This window comes from Pinus tabuliformis, chromosome J, assembly GCF_031772625.1.
Source record: "Pinus tabuliformis cultivar Carrire ecotype Pingquan chromosome J, CPIR1, whole genome shotgun sequence".
Taxonomy (NCBI): Eukaryota; Viridiplantae; Streptophyta; class Pinopsida; order Pinales; family Pinaceae; genus Pinus; species Pinus tabuliformis.
The window spans coordinates 860,192,397-860,216,264 of NC_142295.1; the positions used below are offsets into that span (position 1 = coordinate 860,192,397).

The following is a 23,868-nucleotide window of genomic DNA, read 5'->3' on the forward strand; positions in this document are numbered from 1 at the left end:
AGAAAGAGGATAGGGATCCTCAAGTTGTTTACCTTCGTGGAGAAGTCGTTGAGCTGCCGAGGGGATTCCCAACTTGAGATCTAGAGCATGCTTGAGGTCCTGCACTAGATCCGAAGAGTTCACCCATTGTAGCAGAGTTTTGCCAGAAATGAGCTTGATTTGGATCTGAAACGTGACAAAGAGATCAGAGTTCCTCTTTCCTCTGCAGATCTGAGACAAAGGGAGGCAGGAGCTTTGCTGGGCATTCTTTTTCTGAACCTGCCGTAGGGGCATGAGAGGAGATGGTGGGAGTATTCCTCGTTATTGAGACTGTCGATGCATCCCGCTCCATCAGGCCTCCATATGAACCATCCAAATAGATCCCGGGTTCTGAGGGGATTCTGAAGATTAAAACCAGAGTTCTGGCTATTTTGGAGGGACAGAGGAGGTAATAATAAGGTTGAGCAACCTTCCGGATCACAGAATGTCTTCCCCTTAGCCGCCATCTGAGGAGAAGTGTGAGAGTAATCCGCCTGATCATCCTCAACCAACACGATTGCAGTCCAAGGGGGCCGACGGGTGCCAAAAGCAGCCACAGAGGGCCGCAGATTGGCAACCCCAGAAACCCGAATGGAAGCTAAAGAACAGAGGGGGGCGCTCAGGAAATGATGAAATACCTGCCAATCACTGTTAAAGGGAAGAACCATCGCCTTGTGGTTGAAGCGCACGCCTTCGTCAACATCAGAGCCGAGCCGAGGCCTGGCGGCGGTCGAAGGAAGGGAGGCGGCGCCCAGGGATTTAGGGTTCATTGCTGCAGGAATTTCGAAAAACTCTATGAGAACGAAATGTTGGTCATACTACATCGTGAGGTCCCTTCCATTGGTGTACACTGCGAAGGCACATTAGAATTTAGAACACAGGTACGTGAAAAAGACAATCATATTTTAGCCCTCACTACCTTAATATTAGGAATATAATAACACGTGTGTACATATATACAACCGTACATGTATTCCCATGCTTTTTTTATACATAGATATATGTATTTTTTCACACATATGTATGTAATCATGTGTTTGTGTGACAGTGTGTGCACACATATATATGTATGCATGCTGCATGTATATGTGTATTGTGGGTATGTTTTGTTTGTAATCATGTTTTTTGGCATGACCATGCGAACATGCACACACATATGTATGTATGTATATGTGTGTTACTTGTGGGTATGTTTTGTTTTGGATCAAACTTCCAAATATATAGGGTTCATCCTCATTCCCTAAAACGAGTTGGGATTTGGTGTTAAGTTCATGAACTAGAGCTAAGTCAAAGTATACTAGGTCGAAGCCACATATTTTTCTTCTAGTAACCTTAGTAGCATAGGAAGATGAATTCTGTTACTTCACAAAGTCCAATTTTGCGAGGCTACACAACATAAGCAGATATATATGAATTGAAAGTTGTGTGGTTGAAAGGACCCACAATCCCAATTTAAAATATCATAAGAATGTCGGGGTTGAAAGGACTTGCAATTCATGTTTGCAGGATTACATGAAAGTTACAACTTCTTAGAGGGTCAAAAGGAAAAGTACAATAATTAGAGTTAATTAATTATTGTGGACTATTAAGTCAATTTCTAAGGATAAATAATTAAATTATTTAAGTGACTTAGAAATGATCTCAACCATTGATCTCCTAGATCTTCTAGAAGGGAGATTAGGGTTAGGGATTTGGGCTTGATGAAGATTATAAAATATGCTTAAGGGAGAGGTGAAGACACACAGTAGGTGGAGAAAGCGATTTTCTCTAGAATGAAAGGCTCAACAAGACTATAATAACAAGGGAGGAAGAGTGCAAGTTGATTCAAGTGATTTTTAGGAGGTCGAATTGGTGGAGATTGTAGGGCCGAATTGTTGAAGCAAGAAGGAGGTCGATTTATTAGAAAGGCCGATTTGCCAGGGCCGAATTTCCTATAGCAACAAAGGCTATGCGAGGGGAAGGAGCAAGGCTGAGTGGCTTGTGAATTGGAGGGCTGAATTCTCTAGGCCAATTAGAGGTTGATTTTGAGTGTGCCAAATTCATCTAGTGCGCCCGAATTGCAGGTTCTAGTCAATACATATTTCCCTGTAATTTCTTTGTGGGTTAATTAAGATTAATTAATGAAGGAGTATTGTTGTGGCTTTTTATCTGTTGTAACGTGCAATTGATCTCTCTGTTTAATTTCCGTTGCATATTTAAATTTTCTAAAGTTAAAACATACCAATGATTTTATTTTTCAATGATTCAAAATTTATTTGGTAAAATAAATTAATTTATGGGAATAAAATTGTTGTGAGAAAATAAATTTGGGCTGTTATTAAGAGATTTAACACCCTAAGTGATCCAGGTGGATGTTGGTGGCCACCCACCTATCCCATTTGGACCCCCACAACTGTCTCTTTCAGTTTTTCTGTTTCCTTAATTATAGCACAGTTTACTATTTTTAGCAGTTTTTCGGGTCCTAAACTTCTGGAGCCGTTTTGAGGCCCTAAACGACGTTTTTTGGGAAATCCACCGCCAGCGATTTTTCTATTTAAAAATCATCTTTTCCGTCGTAGTCCTCGGAGAGATCTTTCCAATGGGCTATCATGCGCGTCAAACGGAGATAGTACGACCAATTCGCGACCCCAGGAAGTTGATGTACCAACTTACCCAAAAACGGGGCCCACAATTTGGCGTTTCATCTTCTAGGGTTAGGTTTTGGAATGTGAAGGGTTTTCCATTGTTTCTCAACAATAAATAGGTCCTCGAGCCTCATTGTAACACAAAGTTTTTGGAGAACAGTTTAGAGGCATTTAGCCGACACATCTCTTCTCAGAGATAAGCTACCATCGCCCTCGCTGGGTTATTTCCATTTCTATTTGTAAGCATATTTCAGTATTTTACAGTAATGAAATGAAGTATTATTTCCGCTGCATATTTGTCTTTATGGTTATCTCTGTATTTTATTGCGTTCCTGTTTAAATCTGGATCACTAAGGCAAATAACTTTATAAATGAATCACATGAATGAATATTACAAATGGGGAGGTGTGTATTTATACACTATCCTAGAGGTGGGGCACTAGCCCCACGGAGGTTGACTAGGTTGGCCTTAGCCTAAAGTAGCCAAAGTAATTAGTGTTACAACAATGCAATTGATATTACGGTAAGATCAACTCATGGCCTATGTGAAGATTAAACCAGTATGTTTAACAAATAATATTTAGTCTTTAGCATGCTATGGTAGGCTGTAGCATTTAGTTCCCACCTTCACTTGGGGTTTCACAAGGTGATAATAATAATACTTTGATGTGTCGCATTATAAACTTCGTACCACAAGCAACTCATCAACAAGAATCTCCTTGCAGCTTGGCATAAACCTAGGGGTTGCTCCCCAACCTACCACTTATGACGTTGGCCTATAATTATGAAATCAACGTGCAATTAAGAATTAGCTTGCGCTCTTATGAGGTTGGTGTCCACTTGTAAATTTGGCTTGCAATTTTATGTGGTTGTCGTGCACTTGTAAATATGGTGTGCACTTTTTCACCAGTTACTCAGAAAGCTGGCCTGCATTTTTAGGATGTTCGCTGAAATATGTGACTTCAGTATTTAGTTCTAGGAGGATTGTTTGCAACATTTGAAGTTGGTTTCTGGGGCTGATTTGTCAAACTGCTGATCATTAGAATGCCCTTTTTCACTTGCTGTACTTTCGTTGAAAAGGATCCCGCATGGAATTCTGGAATCTAAAGGTGACTTTCTTTTCGTGAAAAGAGTCTTCATGCAAATCATTGTTATCCTTCAGATCTTACTGGAATACTAAATTGCTATAGTGTTAATTCCGAAAATACGGTCTATGTTAAAGGATGCCAACCGTAGTTCAGTCTGAATATGCAGTAATCACCCACAATAATGTGCAATTCCTGTGAAATGGTAGTGCCCCTTCTACTGTGTCACATGTGTATGCAATCTAAGTAATAGAGTCTCATCTGGACTTCACATGCTCAAGGCAATCACCCTGAATCTCTAAGTGCAGGTCAATTCTTGCCAAATCTGTGAATTTGATGCCAATTCACAAAGACAATAGTATGCATGAAATATCCTGATAATATTTTAATTTTAATTATTAAAGACATATCCCTTTGTTGGAAATCTTCTTGTGATTCTACTGACATCACATGGGATAATAAATTTAATAATTTGCAAAAATAAAGCTAGAAATTCAATAATAATTATTGATTTAGTGTTAGTGCAGCCATCGTCTTTCCGTGTAGAGGCAATATATTAGAAATGATAATCTGCCAATATTTTCTGGTTTTGTTCTTTGGCATCGGTAACTGATAATGGCACAGATTATTTTCTTTGCTAGTTTTTTTGTTAATCTGTTTCGTTTTTCTCTATGTTTCTGAAGGTTCGTATGTTCTTCGCATGCAGAAGAGCAGTCCAGAGGTTGAGGCACAAATATTTGAATTTGACAAACGATTTGAAAAATATGGAACTGATTTTATCTTCTATGACTACAACCAACCTGAAGACTTGCCAGCTATTTACCGGCACAAATTTCAAGTGGTAGTGGCAGATCCTCCATATTTGGTAAGATGCAATCTTTGGACCTCAAAGTTATTTCTTCCTCTTTTCCATTATGATCAAGTATACGAGAGTGAAAGCAAGATAGAGAAGAATAAGTATTGAAAACTGCAATAACAATCACATCATCATTTTTGAAACTTTGTTAAATAAATTTGGGATTATCTAGTGCTGATTGCATGGAACTTGCCAACAAGGGTCAGAAGGGCAATTTTCTGAATTGTACCTTTTCCCAGCACAAAATGAAATAGTACTTGTTAGCCCTCCTTCCAGCAGGGGTATCTATATTCAAATTCTTCATTTTTATTCAGCAGGGCAGATTGGAGACATGAATATGTTTGGCTATTTTCATGTTTCCTAAGGCATTTCATGAACCCCAATGCACAGGGCTTCTGGGTCCTATTGCCACAAAATCTAGCAGGCCGTGTAGATGGTTACCCCACAAGGAAATCACTAGACCAAGTAACAAAAATAAGGTAGTAGCCCACTGTCACCATAGCTACTATCCCTTGCTCTTTATGGATTTTCACCAATGGGAGGAGCCCCGATATATAGGTCACCTAAGAGATATTTTAGGCCTATAGGTATAAGGTGACTTAAAAGGCTTCTAAGGGATGGCACAACTAAGGTACAAGGTTCAAGCAATGAAGAAGAGGCAATTGGCTTCCATTAGAGAGGCCAAACTAGGGCATGCTAGACCTAGGGTTTGATTAATAGCGTGAAAAATGAAATGATCCAAGATTCAAGGTACCAAGAAAAGGTTTCCAAGGATGTATTCTAACAAGACAATGGCACATGAAACCTTCAATAAGCCCTCAAGTTAAAGCTTAACTAAACTAGGGTTCCTAGGGCAAGAGAAATTATGGAGAAAAATGGAAAGATTAACTACCAAGAGGAATGATTTTGAGGTAGCCACTACTACCCTTGATGTTGAATCCTTCCAACCCAAAAAATTCCTCTTTTGAGCAATTTTGCACCAAGCCCTAATTGGGCCGCTTACCCTTAAGAGGACCGAATTTGAGAAAAAGAGAGAAAATTAAATTTGATTTGATCACCAACTAGGCAAGGCTAGTGCCTAGTCCTTGGGTTGATGGAGTCTTTGGATGCTTAATATTTTCTAATCCTTGTGAAGGAGTAAGGATATTTTGATGTCCTAGCAACCAAACCCTAACTATTACCTTTGTGAGGGATCAAAGGCGCTCGGGAGAGCTACAACAAGAGTTCACCAAGGGGATTACCATTCACATTCCATAAATGAGTAATTTACACAATGAGGCTATCTAGATCCCATGTAATTGATTTTCAACAAATTAGGGCACAATAGAAAAACTGCAGATAGCCATTACATTCCATACATTAGACATTAAATAAAAATTTCTTCAACAAAACTTACTTGTTGAAATTCTGATGTTCTATGATGAAACAATTACTTACTCCAAAGACTTCTTTCTGCTGCAATATTAGTTAAGTAGTTGTAGATAGAACATAAACCAAATGCACAATAGAAGACAACCAAGAACAAAATGAGAGACAAAGAATTTAGGTCCAATGATCAGGGCAAAACCTACAAGGGGAAAACCCACAAGGGGAAATCCCAACCATATTCTTCTTCTATTAGATATCAATTGTTCAACAGTGATACAAAGTATAATGAGAGATCAAGAAAATGAGTAAGTTCACCCAAATCTGAACAAGCTATAACATGAAGATCACTAGTAGCAGCAACAAATGCAAACACTGAATCAACCTTTTCTTCAACTGAATCAACACTGAAACACTGAATCAACCTTTCCTCCAACTAAATCAACACTGAGACACTGAAGCACTGAATCAACCTTGGCTCACCAAGTTTTGCTCTTACTCTTCAACTCTCTCTCTCTCACAATCTTTTACAAGTCTATCCAACTCTCTCTCTCAAGTTCGAATTCTTCTTTCACAATGCACAAGTCTTAGTAGTCAGGTGAGAAGACAAGCGACACATATATAAGAGGAGCAATGAGTTCTTGTCATAGAGGAGCAATACACATGCTTTGATGAAGAGTAACATATGCCATTTAGAGGAGTGTAACTGTGTAACTCATGCCATTAAGGAGAGAAACAGATGCCTTAGTAACTTATGCCATTAAGAAGAGGTACGCATGCCTTAGTAACTTATGCCATTAAGAGAGGAACGCATGCCTTAGTTAAGGAGAGTGTAACATATGCATTAAAGAGAGCATAAGAGGAATCTTTTATGACACGCCTTTTAATGAGTGTAAGAGGAATATGCGATGACTTTAATGAGTGCGTAAGAGAGAGTGTAATGTATCATTAAGAGAGAGAGAGAGAGAGTTATGTAGTGCTATGTGAGACATCAAGGAGAGAGGTGTGAAGTGATTGAGGTGATGAAGGTAAGGTGACTTGTAATTCTTTTAATAATATTATCATAGTATCATAAAGGATAATAATAATAATAATATTGATGATTAAGTCGAGATTGAACTATTAGGATTGATTAATGATAAGTTAAGTGATTTTCCTTCAACTATACTTGATTACCAATTGATGCAAGGTGATTTACTATTTTTGGAAAGTCATATTTGAGATGCTAGACATGACTTTCTATTTTTATAAAGTCACTCCAAAATTGTCAAAAATGAGATTTTATTTAAATAAATTCATCATTGAGCTGCCAACTTTCAACACTCCCTCTCAACTAGGGAGGAATTTCTTTCTGCAACAAGGATCTCTTCTTTCTCTGCTCATCTCTGTTCTAGAACAATGATGTCTCAATCTAATGAAGAAGAATCATCATAGGGGAGATTCATCTATCACCCTATATCCACTGATCTTCCCACCTTGACATAGACTTGGGGGGATTACCACTTGTCAACACATGAGAAGGATCACACACAACCAAGCTTTACCATAAGAGTTAAGTGGTAGAACACGCACATCCACAGACTTTCGGGGGATTACCACTTGTCAACACATTACAAGGATTGCACACAACCAAGTCTCATATCTGCTTGGGGGAATTACCACTTGTCAACACATGACAAGGATAGCACACAACCAAGATTTACCACACCCATTGGCCAGATGGGTGGCAATCCCAATAAGCCCAACTTGTGGGTAGGATGCACACTGGGGTATATTCTTGGAAAGACCTAGACTTCATGGTAGGGGGGTTACCACTTGTCAACACGTGACAAGGATCACACACAACCTACAGTCAAGAGTTCCCTCAACCCCGTGAGCTCTCTTGGCTCCATTCCCAACTTGTTAGCTCAAACAGTAGGGAAGAGCATAGCTCAATGTTCTTGATCATCCATGATCGCCCCCACCAGGAAGGGTCACATCCGTCAGTCCAAGCTGCTCTCTGAATACCAAGAACTTCCCTTTTGACAAAGGCTTGGTAAGTATGTCAGCTATCTGATCATCAGTTGCAATATGATGGAGTCTCACTGCTCCTCTCTGCACCATATCCCAGATATAGTGATATTTAATCTCAATTTGTTTGGAATTCTCATGGAACATGAGATTTTCTGCAAGTCAAATCCCACTCTTATTGTCAAAGTAAATTACTGTTGTATCTAGTACATGCTCAAAAAGCTCTCCAAAGAGCTTCCTCAGCCATACTGCCTCACCACTAACCATACTAGCAGTAATGTACTAAACTTCAGCCGTGCTAAGGGCTACACACTTCTGTTTTCTGCTCATCCAAGATATCATGGTGAATCCCAAGCCAAAACAACATCGAGATGTGCTCTTTTTGGCAGCCGAGTTACCAACCCAATCAACATCAGAGTACGCATGTAGTCTCACATCTCCGACAATATATCTTAATCCAAGATTGATGGTCCCATGCAGGTATCTCAACACATGCTTTGCAACAATTGAGTGTGCATGTGATGGCTTAATCATATATTGGCTCAAAGTATTGACCGCAAAACATATGTCCGGTCTAGTGTTCGCTACAAACATCAGTGCCCCAATCAATTGTCGATGCTCAGAAGGATTTGTCAAGAATACGTCATCAACATAGAATACCAAAATCAAGGGCATACCTTGGACCGTATTGAAGTAGAGATTTGGATCAACATTGCTTCTAGTAAAACCAAACTTCATCAAGAAGATATCAATGCGGGCATACCAAGCTCTTGGGGCTTGGTTCAATCCATAGAGATGCCTACACACGAGTTTTCCAGTCATGCACTTCAGAGCCTTGTGGTTGCTCCACAAATATTTTTTCCTTGAGGAAAACATGTAGAAAAGCAATTTTCAGATCTGTTTGGTGAAGAGTCCATCCCTAACTAGCAGCTAGAGCCACAATAGATAAAATGGTAGTATATCGGGCAACAGGTGCAAAAATTTCATCATAGTGTATTCCCTCTTTTTGAGAGAAACCTCTAGCCCCAATTATAGCTTTATATTTTCAATACCGCTATTTGTTGAAGAAAGTGTAACTAGGTTCGGTCTTTATTATGACATGATCTTTATAAATGATTTAATAAAAGGAAATAAATTATTTTTGTATGCCTTGCTACATGGGTTTTATGAGCAAGAAGTTTCACTAGGTAAAAGACTTCTTCTCGATGTCTTTACGATTTTATTTATATGTCAAAGAGTCATGTCATGTGTAAAGAAGCTCTTCATGAGCCTATGGAAATGTATACAAGTATGTAGCAACCCTCCAAGACCAAGATCAATCCTCCAAAAGCAAGCACACCGAAGTCTGCAAGCAAAACAACAAAGAGATCACCATGTCGGCTCCAAAATAGAATTAATTGGATAAATGGAAGTCATGTCGGCTAGAAGAAATAGTCACAACGTTTCACTTGGTAATGTCGGCTCAAAATAGGAGCATGAACCACTATAAATACCCGTCTAGGGTTAGCGCAAAAATGACAAGAAGAATTCACATTTCTCTCTGAAATTTCATGTGAATATGGGTGCAGGGATCCACAAACAAGAAGGGACAGAACTCGCAATTCTCTCTAAGATTTCTAAGAAGCAGATCCACATTAGGGCAAGTGCTTAAGAGTCTGTCTGCACCTCAGATGGGTATAAGGGCAGACAGACTAAGTCTCAGATGAATAGAATACACAGGAAGGAGACCTCGCACTACAAGAAGACAATTGTTCAGGACTATGGATTGAATGTTATCACTGTGATCTTCACATGGGCAAACAGAGGCACAGTCTCGACATTACAGTGAAGAGTATTCAATCTCGGATAAGAATTTGGATCTGCCTCTAGTAACCTCGACATTCTCTCCAAGCATAACTACAATCTCGGCATACCATTGATGAAGTAGATCCAGGTTGTATTCCTGTAGCAGTCCGAGCATAATGGCCAACAGTGGTTAGGGTTTCAAGCAGTAGGGCTACATTCTTGGCATAACTATTATGGTATAGAAGATCACGATGATTTCATATACTGTCTCGGCATTCTCTCAATCAGATCTGTAATGATATTAACATTCAAGATAGACGCAACTTATGATGACTTATACTTGGTGATCACTATATATATTGATGACAAGGAATGATCTCTGTGATATGTTCTTATATACAGTCTTATGATAGTTATAGGATCATGATTCTTGATCTCGATATAACTCTCATAACTCAGTGAATGGTGGTATAGAAGATGATCTCACAAACTTGATCTTGGTGGCACTGATGTGAATGTACATCAATGATGATCTCAGCGAAAGGAACAACAAGTGAAGATGCAGCAATAGGGTGTTGACATAAGCATGGTAGCAGTGATGATGATGATCTCAGCAGTAAGGGATTGATGTCTTGGTTTTGGAGAGGCAGAATGTGTCAAGGGTCATCGTCTTGGTATTCATCAATTGGAATCTCTATAAGAAGAATTTTGTGCGGGTTTTCCTCTCCAAGAGGGAGAGGATTTGGCCCTGGCAGAAAGCCAAATATTTTGTGTTCTTGTCTCTTTTGTTTTGATAGTAGTTTGATGAAGCAAACACACTCTAATAATAATATGAAGATCAAGCTAAGATAAAATTATAAAAGAACTTCACAAATTGTTATCATGATAAGAAGAATCTCACTAATAATAACATGCCCTAGATTCTTCAACATGGTATCAGAGGGTTGGGTTTAGAAGTCAAAGGAAGGGTAGAAAATAGACATTTAGAAGTTAAGTTTACTACAAGGCATCAAACTAGCTGAAGGAATCAGGATCTACACTCAAAGAACAAGACCAAGATCTAAGAGTCAACCTACATCAACAAGTCTACAATAGCAAGGGGTTTGAAAGACAACAATTCGAGGATGAAGTAGTCAGATCTCAAGATGCATAACAACACCTTTAGTGACTCCCACAGTTTTGATCCACATTGATCTCAATCATCTCACAATGGCATGATCTCAACATACCAGTGATTGGATCCCTTCAATAAAGAGAACAATTTTGACAACTCAGATTCCTACTCAAAGAAGCAGATCATCTACAACATAGTGTTCAAGAATGGACCTCTCTACACTTCAGTCATAATTTGTATAAACTGTACTCAAGTCAATGTTGCATGCTACAAGGTTCCTTATGTAGCCCAATTACATAAATCAAGATAGCTCGAAGGCAAAGGAGGCAATCTGCATATCAAAGATCTCAGTCGAAGGAAGCACCAATATGTCTACTCCAACTACTGCCAACATGATCAAGGTGAAGATTTAATCTTCACATCTCAAGTAAGTATTTTCATTAATCATTTTTGAAATGTCTTCATGATTGCAAGAAGATCTATAGGCTGTATGGGTCGTCAAAGGTTCTTGCATGGAATGAGAAGGATTGTCACAATCCTTATGAAGAAGAGAAGTCAGTGAAGATATCAGAGGTCTCCTTTGAATTCATGAGAAGGAACTCTTAAAAGTTCTCTCATCTCTATAGGAGATAGATAAGAAATACATGAAATGCTAGAAGAGGTACTCTTTGAATTGCAGAAATATATTCATAAGATCTCGATTGCGAGATCTAGGAAATATGATGATAGAATAATCATCATTGATATTGATATTGATAGGCAAGGTAACAATTGTCCATGAACAAGAAGGTTACTTCGATCAACAATTTGTGGTATCTATGTCAGATAAAGAAAGACAAGTTGAAAGGACTCAAATAAGTGCAGAAATGAAAAGGAAGGTTGACAAAACAGAATAGTACTATGGAAGAAGAGCTCATATCGCCAGAAGGGTGGAAGCTGAAGAAAAGGACCAAGGAAAGAGGGAGTAGCAGACCTCTACTATGAATGAGATGGCATCCCTCTTAAAAGGATCCTATCAGAAGTCCTTGCAGATATGACCATGATAATAAAATACATTATGGCATCATGGAAGCATTGGAAACAAGAGCTCGTGATATCACCATGGAAATCATGAAGGACAAAAATCCATGACAGTCGAACATGAAGGACATAGCTCCTGGAAATCTCATTAGATGTCAAAAGAAAGGAAGAAGTCATCTAGTTCAAAGGGAACATTTACCAGATGGGGATATACAAGATCCTGAAGAGCCTCTGATAGAAACCTCAGCGGAGGATCCCCTAGTTTGGGAAAGCAGCAAATGCTTCGTTAGGAATTCCAACTTATGGAATTCATGAGATGAAGGACTGATGACATGAAAAAGCAGATCAAGGGATTGAAGATCTTTTCAATCAAGGAAGTTGCTGGAAGTAGCAAAAGTAAAATGAGGTATGTATGCTTGTACTTGTATTTAATATCATAATGTCATGTTATATGGTTGCAGGTAACATGGATCGAGCATGATCAAAAAGGAAAGGATCTCCTCCTCTGAAAGGATGCAGAAAGACATAAGTCACATTAGATGAAATCAACATAATATGTCCTCATATGAAGTATGAGGTGGTTGACTACAATTGAAGAAATCTGATTGAAAGCTCCTGGGAATGAAAGACGTGAGGATGGAAGAGATCGTGAAATATGCAACCATGATGAAGGCAGTCAACATCCAAAAGATCAGGAAGATTTGACTAGGAAATCTCCCGGAAAGATGTGAAGACTCTGATGGAAGTCTAAAAAGATGAAGACCCTTGACAACATATATCATTGGGAGATGTGTCAACATGTATGCAGGGTATTGATACCTACAAGAAGATGTCACTGGAAAAAGGCCATCACGAAAAGGTAATATGTGAATTGTTTTTGGTGTCTGACCTCTTGGAGAAACTCTGGGTATGTGTGCAGGGCCATGGTAAGAAGAGTTGTGAAGAATGTCACAACTATGTACCTTGTGATCTAGAGCAATCACCATTGAAGGAAAGGTGAAGTTAGATGGCCCTATGAAGGAAGCCCCAGATGTAAAGCCAAGGAGGATACTTTCCGAAATTACATGATAGAGGAAAGTGATGGATAGTTGAACCCAACATGTGAAGAAATTAATGAAATCAAGGTCTTGGATCATCATTCAACTAGAAGACCCTATAAAGTACTGATGATAGAGTCCTTGTGTAAAAGGGAGCTTTGAGAGGTTCCTATGAGTAAAGGAACTCGAGCAAGTTTCTAAGTAAAGAGAAACTTGGAACTCATCCCTGGTTGAGAGGGAGAGTTAGACACGACATTCTTGTCTTCAGTTTGGAAGAAAGAATGGAGGATTGTGTAATCATCTGGCATCTGACACTCTTTGAGGATGTGGTAGGGCATCCAAGACAAGAGTGGGCAAGAGGACTGATATTCTTGAGGGTTGGGAACCTAAGATGAGAATAGTCCTAGTAGGGCATACTCGGAGAACACTCGGGTGGGTATGACCCTAAGAGAGACAATGATGATGCGTGTCTATCAGTCATTGATCTCGCCAACATTGTGTGCTCTAATCTAAGTAAGAGATAGAGCTGTTAGTCAAGGCCTTGCTATATGAAACAATGTTGGTTGAAACGATGCTATAACAAATGGATTGCAAATCTGATTCTTCTTATGATTAAATTCTTCAGATTGAGAATGACCAAGTACCGTTATGAATACCTCCCTAGTTAAGAGGGAGTGTTGAAGAAAGTGTAACTAGGTTCAGTCTTCATAATGACATGATCTTTGTAAATGATGTAATAAAAGGAAATAAATTATTTTTGTATGCCTTGCTACATGAGTTTCATGAACAAGAAGTGTCACTAGGTAAAATACTTCTTCTTGATGTCTTTAGGATTTTATTTATATGTCAAAGAGTCATGTCATGTGTAAAGAAGCTCTTCACGAGCCTATGGAAATGTATACAAGTATGTAGCAGCTCTCCAAGACCAAGATCAATCCTCCAAAAGCAAGCACACCGAAGTCTGCAAGCAAAACAATAAAGAGATTACCATGTCGGCTCCAAAATAGAATTAATTGGATAAATGGAAGTCATGTTGACTAGAAGAAATAGTCACAACATTTCACTTGGTAACATCGGCTCAAAATAGGAGCATGAATCGATATAAATACCCGTCTAGGGTCAGCGCAAAAATGACAAGAAGAATTCACATATCTCTTTGACATTTCGTGTGAATATGGGTGCAGGGATTTGCAACAAGAAGGGACAGAACTCACAATTCTCTCTGAGATTTCTAAGAAGCAGATCTGCATTAGGGCAAGTGCTTAAGAGTCTGTCTACACCTTGGATGGGTATAAGGGCAGAGAAACTAAGTCTTGGATGAATAGAATACGCAGGAAGGAGACCTCGCACTACAAGAAGAAAATCGTTTAGGACTATGGATTGAATGTTATCACTGTGATCTTCGCATGGGCCAACAGAGGCACAATCTCGGCGTTACAGTGAAGAGTATTCAATCTTGGATAAGAATTTGGATTTGCCTCTAGTAACCTCGACATTCTCTCCAAGCATAACTACAATCTCGAAATACCATTGATGAAGTAGATCTAGGTGGTATTCCTGTAGCAGTCTCAGCATAATGGCCATCAATGGTTAGGGTTTCAAGCAGTAGGGCTACATTCTTGGCATAACTATTATGGTATAGAAGATAACGATGATTTCATATACTATCTCGGCATTCTCCCAGTCAGATCTGTAATGATATTAACGTTCAAGATAGACGCAACATATGATGACTTATACTTGGTGATCACTGTATATATTGATGACAAGGAATGATCTCTGTGATATGTTCTTATATACAGTCTTATGATAGTTATAGGATCATGATTCTTGATCTCGATATAACTCTCATAACTTAGTAAATGATGGTATAGAAGATGATGTCACAGACTTGATCTCGGTGGCACTGATGTGAATGTACATCAATGATGATCTTAGTGAAAGGAACAACGAGTGAAGATGCAGCAGTAGTGTGTTGACATAAGCATGGTAGCAGAGATGATGATGATCTCAGCAGTAAGGGATTGATGTCTTGGTTTTGGAGAGGCAGAATGTGTCAAGGGTCATCGTCTTGGTATTCATCAATTGGAATCTCTATAAGAAGAATTTTGTGTGGGTTTTCCTTTTCAAGAGGGATAGGTTTTGACCCTGGTAGAAAGCCAAATATTTTGTGTTCTTGTATCTTTTGTTTTGATAGCAGTTTGATGAAGCAAACACACTCTAATAATAATATGAAGATCAAGCTAAGATAAAATTATAAAAGAACTTCACAAATTGTTATCATGATAAGAAGAATCTCGCGAAGAATAACATGCCCTAGATTCTTCAACACTATCTGCACCATGTTTAATTTTATGGCCAGATTAATGTAAAATTTGCTGGTGTTGGTTGGAATATGGAGAAAAAGAAACACCATTGGGCGATGGAGTCTATTTTGGCTTAATGTAAAATCACACTAAAACAGTCAACAAAGGCAAGGTAGCTGAGCAATTCTGAATCATTAATTTGTTGTAATGAAAGGCAGAATATGAGAGGAACAGTCCACTGAGAAGGAGCATCAAATAGATGAATTCCAAAACCAACTTTAGAAAGAAGAATGCAAACAATTGAATCTATAAACAAAGCATTGCAATGAACGAATTATGTTTATGTTCTTTCATTCAATCATTAGAAGATGATACATCATGGCAAGAAGAAACACATCAAACTGGAGAAAACAAATTCAGAACACCCAACACATGAATCTTTGCTGTAGCTTCAAGCTTTCTTCATTAAAATATTCCAAAATATACAAAGCACAATAGTTTTTTCAACAAAAATCGAACCCCTGTTCATTACAAAATCACAGTCTTTATAGACTTTGTAAAAACCAACTACTACTATTGTTCTGGAAAAATAAAAAATCTCAAATGATTTCAAAAATATAAAATAAAAATGAGAAATTGTTGCAAGTGTCTCGAGCTATTGGAGTTGCTGGAGGTGTTAATCCCTTGCTGATTTGGTGTCTGATATCTTGCCTTGAAACCTGAACCTTCTGTTGCCACTTGTACTTCAATGCTGCCCCAAAATCTGGAACTGTTTGATCATTCAAATCTAAAATTAGTCTTTTGCTGATGCTTTTGACTTTTAAGTTTCCAAATGCCCTTGAATCTGGGATTTGCTTTTATTTGTTGATGATGTTATGCCACTTGTGACTTTGAATGCTTATCGAACTCTTGAGTCTGCTGATCTTGTGCTCTGTCATTAATGAAATAATGACTGAAAATCAGGGATATAATCTTTATTTGCATATCAAAATATCTAGAACTGTTGAAGTCTCGAATTTGAAATTAGTTCAACTGTTGATTGATTCTTTGGCCTTGAAAAGCTCTGCCACATGTAACTGACTTCCACCTCATCCTTGACTGTTGATCTTCTGTTGACAAGTGTTTTTCCACCTGTTGATTTGATGCCCAAGTCGAATTGATGAGGTGGCTCATCAACAATTGTCCATGAACTTTTTCTAGCGAAATCCTGAAAAATAGGCCTCAAAGAGCCATTCAAATCTCCAAAACTGTGATAGCTATGCAAAATCTGAGAGAGGTTTTTGTTAATGGGCCCGTTCTTGACAAAAAACCTCTTTCGATTTTCAAAAACACATTCCCATTTGTTCATAAACCATGCTCCAATTTACTGTCTTTTACGGGAAAACACTGTCTAAAAAACAAAGTTTTGTCAAGTGAAAACAAAACATGTTTTGGCACCCTTTTCCTTTGATTGTTGATTTTGTGTCATTATGTTTGAGATAGTAACCTTGGTGAATAACATAATAGAATGGATTAACCCTGCACGACTCTTAACTTTGCACAATATAACTTCCACCGTCTAGAAACACTTGAGATTAAACGTGACAGTAAATCAATCATACATAAAAATGATTAATTACACCACTAGTTTACCATGATGATTACCCTCTAGCGGCGGAAATAATCCAATGTGAAATCATGACACAACATGTCACCATTGTTTAGCCAACGCTCACTTGATCAAGTGTCCACTCCTTCACTGGCGTGGAATCTGTCAGCGCTTTGCTTTTGACATAAAAAGTTTAAATTTTACATTTGGCGCTAATACTCTAGCTGTCAGCGCTTTTAATTTTACAAATTCACAATAGTGCTGATATTTTATCTGTCAGCTCTTTTACACTATATTTTACAAATTGGTGCTGACATTGAAATTATCAACGCCTTGAAACTATTAACTAAGATTGTGATAACAATAAGTGTGGAAGGTTAGATTCAAGAGTGCAAGAAGCAACTAGCAGCAAAATTCGATATGAAGGATCTAGGGCTAATGCACTATTATTTGAGGTTGGAAGTATGGAAAGGACTTGATGAGATATATCTAGGTTAGGGAAAGTATGTGATCAAGATGCTGAAAAGGTTTGACATGATGGATTGCAAACCTATGACAACCCCTATGATCACAAACTTGAAGAGGCTAAGAAGTTCCAAATCGAGCCCTATGGATCCGACTAGGTATAGACAATTGGTTGGCTCACTGATGTATTTGGTAAATACTCGTCCATACATTTGTTTTGCAGCAGTGAATATTCTCAGTTAGTTCCAGCTAGAGCCTAAGCATGAGCATTGGATAGTAACCAAGCATACACTAAGATACCTGCAAAGAAACATCCTCTACTACCTGAAGTATGATAAACGGAATGATGTCCACTTGATTGGATATACAGATTTCGACTGGGGAGACAGTGAGATGGATGGGAGAAGCATTATAGGAGAATGTTTTAGTTTGGGATCCTCCATGATATCTTGGATAAGTGGTGTTGACCACTAGAGTGGCACTTGTAGATGTTTTGGAGACTCCATGCCCAAGGATGTACCAAATGCTGCTTGTACCATCAAATATCGTCATATCACCAGAGTTTTTCAACTCTACTTCTTCTCATCTTTTTCTGTTGTACTCAAATTCCACAAGCCCTACAAGGATATTGTATAAATGTCATTAGCATGATGACTAAAGCCATGTAATAGGCCTAGGGTGTTGGGACTCAATCAGTAAGCAAGTACACTTTGGAGTGTTTTTTTTTACTTGGTTAATTATTCTTGTTTTTTAGCGGCGAATATTTTTCTAGGTTTTTTCACTCATTGCATACCCCAAAGCCGGAGTGACAACTTGAAGGTTGAGCGCCTAATGCATCTTAGTGTCTAGAGTCATCTTTCAAATTTCGTAGAATTTGACTAGGTCTAAGTAGGATTTTTTAATAACTAAAAATTTTCCGCAAAACGAGATTTTTTAATTAATTTCTATGTAATGATGTAAATAAGTGGCCTTCAGAAATGTCTAGGGCATGTGACTACTCAAAATTTATCTCAGAGGCCCAGCATTATCCTAGGAACCACTTTGGGGGTCAAAAAACGACTTATAGTCCCTCAAAAGCCGATTTTTCTATTGTCAGTGGCAAAAATGAGAAAAAAATTCAAAAAAAAAAATTGGAAAAATTTATAAAATTTTTCCAAAGTTAAAATAAGTCAAATTTTGATATGGAAGGTTGAGGGGAAGAAAATGTTGATGTGGCAGCCATGTGGGGTCCTCCAAAAGAGGTCTAACCCATATTCAAAGTCAAAAGGTGGTCAACAAGATAGCACGTTAAAGTTTGGAGACACCACAAATTATTGAAAATCAAATTACAGATTAATTGGGGATAAAAGTATAAAGTCTAAGGTTAAGACTTTAATAAAATGAGTGGGGAATGAACCCCACTCACTCTCCAATGTATACGCATGGCCAACCACAAAGTAAATAAATCACATGCCATAAAAAAATGCCAACGCATCTCAAGGGAAATAAACGCGAAACTATGGAAGATTTAATAGAAGATTTGGGATGAGATATTTGTGGAGTATTGTTTCCACTTACTCCACATACAATTACACTTGTACACACTTGTTTGCCCAACATCAATGCACAACATATTTCCCTTAATGCTAGCCTCTTCTACAACAGTCTAATGCAAGGATGGTGAGCAGTTTAACAGAGGTGTCAATACCACAGGTTATGGGGCATCTTCTTCTTGAGAAATTTGTGGGGATTGCTCCCTTATTCACTCACATACATCCACACATGGCACAACAGGGTTGATAAACGAATTTGGCACATAAGGGAAGAATAAATTGTTGTCCACTTGCAAGAAATCAATTTTTACACTTGGCATTGGAGCTGCATTCAACAAATTCGAATTTCTCTTTGGGATTATCACCTCATGCCACTTGTTTGATCAGTTTTACATTGGGATTTCCTCCCAAATTTGTATAAAGAGACCCCTTGGGCTCTCATTCTATATCTTTTGCTACGAGCTATTGTTCTTGGGGAAGCTCTGCTTCTATGTACACTTGTTCTTCATTTGAATAAAAAGACTTTGAGGTTCATTCATGACTGTTATTCCATTGGAGCATGTGTTTGGTTCTTTGATGGTATGATCTTTTCTACTTGTGCTTTAATGTGTTTGATTTCTCATATGCTTTTATAGAATTGTAGATGTAGAGCTATCTTGCATTTTCATTTGGTTTATGAATATGCTCTAGGTGTAGACAATCTCTAGTCATTTTCATACAAATTTCTAGAGTTATCTTACCATTGTTTTTTGATTAATCCATATGAGCCAATGTGTGCTAGAAGTTTTGTAGAAGGCCATCTTTTGGATCAATTAACAAGTGAGGGGAAGTCTTCAACAGACCTCTTGTCACCTGGATTGTGCAGGCACCACGACAACTGCTCAGGGCAGGGGCTGTCACTTTGATCCCCGCTAGCTATCTCCCAACAACAGGCTATGGGGGGTAGTCCCTATGGCATGAGGTGAAAAGAAAACAAGTTGGGAATCAACTCTCTCGGGTGAAATGGATGAGTGGCCTGGCTACTTGGTTAAAATTAGCAAGACTTAATGATTTAATTAGATTTAGAAATGAGACCAGTGCCTTATGGAGTCACAATTCTTGCTTTTTACAAATTTAGACCAAGTAACCGGATGGACATCCGCTGCTTAATAAGATAGACTAATTTATATGAGATGCAATTCTTAAGAACTAGATGTGATGCAAGGGTGTTGGTTAATTTTAGATTAAATGCCTAGTCTAAGTTGAACCTCTCCCTTAACTGTTTTGAGAAATAATCTTCATAGTAGGTTGTGAGATGAAAGCCAACGAGAAGCAGGAAATGGCCTAATTAACGATACCTCCCCCTGTGTTCCAACCACCCAGTGCCTTTGGCGCTGTAGAGATTGTGGCTCTGACGACTGCAAGGTCACTTTGTTAACCACTAAGAAGGATTGAATCCCTCAAGCTTATTGGAAAATGGTTGCCATAGGAGTCAATCAACTAAGCTTATGCTTGGAGGTAAGTTATTAATGCAAACTAGGCCCTAGGATGCTTGTGCGATGATTATGAGTGAAATTATCTTGAGTTAAGATTTGTTTATGTTGTTTAAGTACATGATGTGAATTATCTTAAAGCAAGAGTACTTAACAATGATGAGATAACAATCTTAAACAAGATAGGTACTTAAAGATACAGGTGCAAGCTTCAACTATAGATCAATCCACAAGATGCTTAATCAATTTAAAGAAACTAGAGCACTTATCCACCAATGATTATCAACACGGGATGCAAATCAAAGTTACTCAAGAATATTCTTATGCCAGTACCACAATGCCAATTAGATCTTAGATGCTCAAGTTAACTTTATTCATCAACAAGATTAGACTTAGATTTTTGAGTGTTTTCAAGTGCAAACTTAGACAATTCTTATGACCAAGATGAGATAAGCAAATTTTAGATTTCCAACAACTCAGATCAGCAATAATACTTCAGAAATTTCAGCGCTTATTAATCTTATGACAACAGTAAGAGAATCACTTTAGATCATGAAATTCACCAAGCATGTGAAACATAAAATTTTTCAATGATTAACACATGTAAATTTATGATTTTAGCCCACTTTAAGATGAAGTATTCAGTAATAAATCAGATCTGAAGTAACTTATTACAATAGTAAACAAATCAATAGATCAACAAACTAATGGTGTTACAACAAGTACCCAATATGCCCAAATTTAGGAAAAAATTACCAAAATTGAAAAAAATAACGTTTTAGGGTTTTTAGAGTGTATGATTAATAAAATTTTAGAATTGATTCAGTGATTTATGCAGTAAATTCCTGCAAACAAAACTTATATGTAGGCTAGATCCTTGATGCCCAAGTGGCCAAAATTTATGAAAATTCAGATTTTGCAAATTTAAGCTATTTTGACCAATTTAAGTGTGATTTAGAGCACTTATATCACTGCTGTAGAATAAAATTACAACAAAAGTAAAACAGTGAGAAAACTAGGGTTTAGAGAGCAAACCCTAGGCCTAAGGCTTTGAAGATCTCTTGGTCCAGTTTTGATGAAACTTTGGGATCAAGTTACCACTTGCAAAATATATTTTTTTGAGGTCCAAAACCTGCAAAACCACCAAGTCTTCAGTCCAAAAAAAATGATAAATTAGAGGTAAATTTAGGGCAGATTAGGGCCAAGAAGGGCCAACTCTAGGCCTATTGGGGCTAGCGTTGAGGGCTAAGGAGGCTAGGAGGCCAAATGAAGGGCAAAAGATGAAGGAGGAGGCCAAGGAAAGCCAATGCTGGAGGGGGAGAAGGCTAAAAGGCTGGGCGACTAAGGTTTTAGGGCTGAAAAGCCCACGACTAGCCCAAAGGGCAACCATCTAGGGTCTTTGAAGGAGGTTGAGGCCCTCCAAGGCCAAATTTGGCCTTAAACCCTCAACACAGGGGCTAGGAGGGGAGGCCAAGGCCTTTAAGGCTTATGAATTTCCCTAAAAGGGCCAAAAATGCTGATGCAGTGGAGAAATAAGTTGACGCATGGGCCTTAGAGGCTGGCGTTGTGTTAGAGGACGCTGGATCTAGGTCTGGGAGGCCCAAAAAATGAAACCCTTGCTTCAGAATTGTTTTCCATTTTCAGATCTTAATTTTGCTGCAAATTTCTCAATGGCTGGCCCCGAAAAAATATTCTGGAGACTAGATCTTAACCTCAAGGGCCTAGATCTAGTTCTTCTTCAGCCTCTTCTCTTGATTTCACCTACAAAAGTGAAAATAAAACACCAAAAACCCCAAATATATACAAAATCTCAAAATCCCAAAACCCCAATTAGCAAAAATAATTTACAAATTTAATTTACAAAATTATTCACAAAAAAATGTACAAATATACAAGGGTTTTGAAAATTATTTTTTTTGAGAAATATTTTTTTTTAGGGTTATTTTCTTTGATAAATGGCTAAAAACACTTTTGGAAACCCCATGCACACTATAGCCTTAGCGAAGATTTAATCGACCACATAAATATTCAGGATCCAAACAAAGTTGATCCTTGCCCATAGTTTGTGAACTTAGATGCCAAGGATTGAAGTACTTGCAAAGACTATGTATTTATCTCAAGACAATTCGTTAATCATATGGTGAATCAAATCACCTAAGATTAACCCAAAACTATCAATAGAATGATTTTATATCCATCTAATGAAAAGCATATCTTACTATTTATCAACACAACATAGGAAAGCCCGTAGTTAGTACATACCAAAAATCAATGAACATGGACACCTCGAGTTGCACCCCAAAGTATTTATTATGATAGAAAAAGTAGTTCCTAGTGGGACAATAATTTACACAAATGCTTCAACAACAATTTCTTAGCCAGAAATTGGATGGCTAGAGACTCAAATGACTCTCTAATTTATAGATAAATCCTCCAAGTGAAAAATAACGGCTAGTTTGCTTGATCCTTGTCAAAATAATCTCGGTCGTCGAAAAATACTTGATCATCTTTTAATCTTAGCTGTTGAATTTTTATTTTTGAGGAATTTTTGAATTTATCATTTAATTCCATTGTTATTAGCTCAAAATAATTAATTTTGACCTAATTTTCTAAAAAAATTGACTTTGACTTAACCACCAAGGTCGAAGGGTCCAATTTTTCTTGAAATATTCAATATTCCCTTGGTGGAAGACCTTAAAAAATTAATTCTTTTAAGATCCACGAATTTTTCACTTGGAGAATTTAATTTTCCTAAGATATTTAAATTTTGACTCTAATTAATTAAATTTCTGGTTTAGGATTTTAGTTTAATTTTGCCAGAAAATTTAATTAATTTTTTTTTTTTTTTTTCTACGTAAAGACTAAGCTAATATATTAAGAAAAAGAAAAGTATTTACAGAGAGGGACTGGCCTCTGAGGATGAATAAATTCACCCTCCATCTGGAAAACATAACAGGTGCACAAGGCTGCCTGAATTACAACGGAACTGGAAGTTCGGATTTACAAAAATAGATGCATTGAAAATGAGCATGGAAATAACAGTTGCCTTAGGACTTCCTCCATACCGAACCTTAGCAGCATAATTACGACACCAAAGATCCTCTTTCCTCTGCTCTCTTCTTGCTGCCATTGCCATTTTACTGATAGAGGGTAAAATGGTTGGTGATTCCAGAAGTCTGGAAACACTACTGGAACTGGGTACACCTCTATTCTTAAAACAAAAAATGGGCATCTCTGACAGAGTGAGACCCCTCCAAAACTTCAAAATTTGTTCAATTTTCATCAATCAAAACTTCAAAATTCGCCTGCGAAGGCTCACCTTAAACGTTTTTGTCCAAGTCTGGAATATGCGCATCTTCATTCATTAACTGGCTGGAACTCGGAGGAAATGCTGTCTGTTGAGACTGACTCATAACCCGAACATGCTCGTCAGAATGAGCAGCGTCTGGAGGAGGATTATCGTTGCCCAGTTCCGCCCTCTCTTGCGTCATGCTTGCTTGTGCCAACTCCCCTGCATCGTCCTCCTGGCTCTCAGAATCATCATCCTCTTCCTCTGTTGCAATAACCGTGATAAGCAGTGAAACCTTGGAT

At 38.0% G+C, this 23,868-nt stretch overlaps 1 protein-coding gene across 2 annotated transcripts in view; it reads left to right on the top strand.

Moving 5' to 3' along the window:
* The window catches only part of LOC149229397 (nucleic acid binding / methyltransferase), a 231,172-nt gene that overhangs the window by 30,078 nt on the left and 177,226 nt on the right, over positions 1-23,868 (top strand). For both annotated transcript variants that reach the window (XM_089378615.1, XM_089378614.1), the window contains one exon: positions 4,434-4,592. In XM_089378615.1, the coding sequence (XP_089234741.1) occupies positions 4,434-4,592 (159 nt within the window). The remainder of the gene's footprint in view (positions 1-4,433; positions 4,593-23,868) is intronic.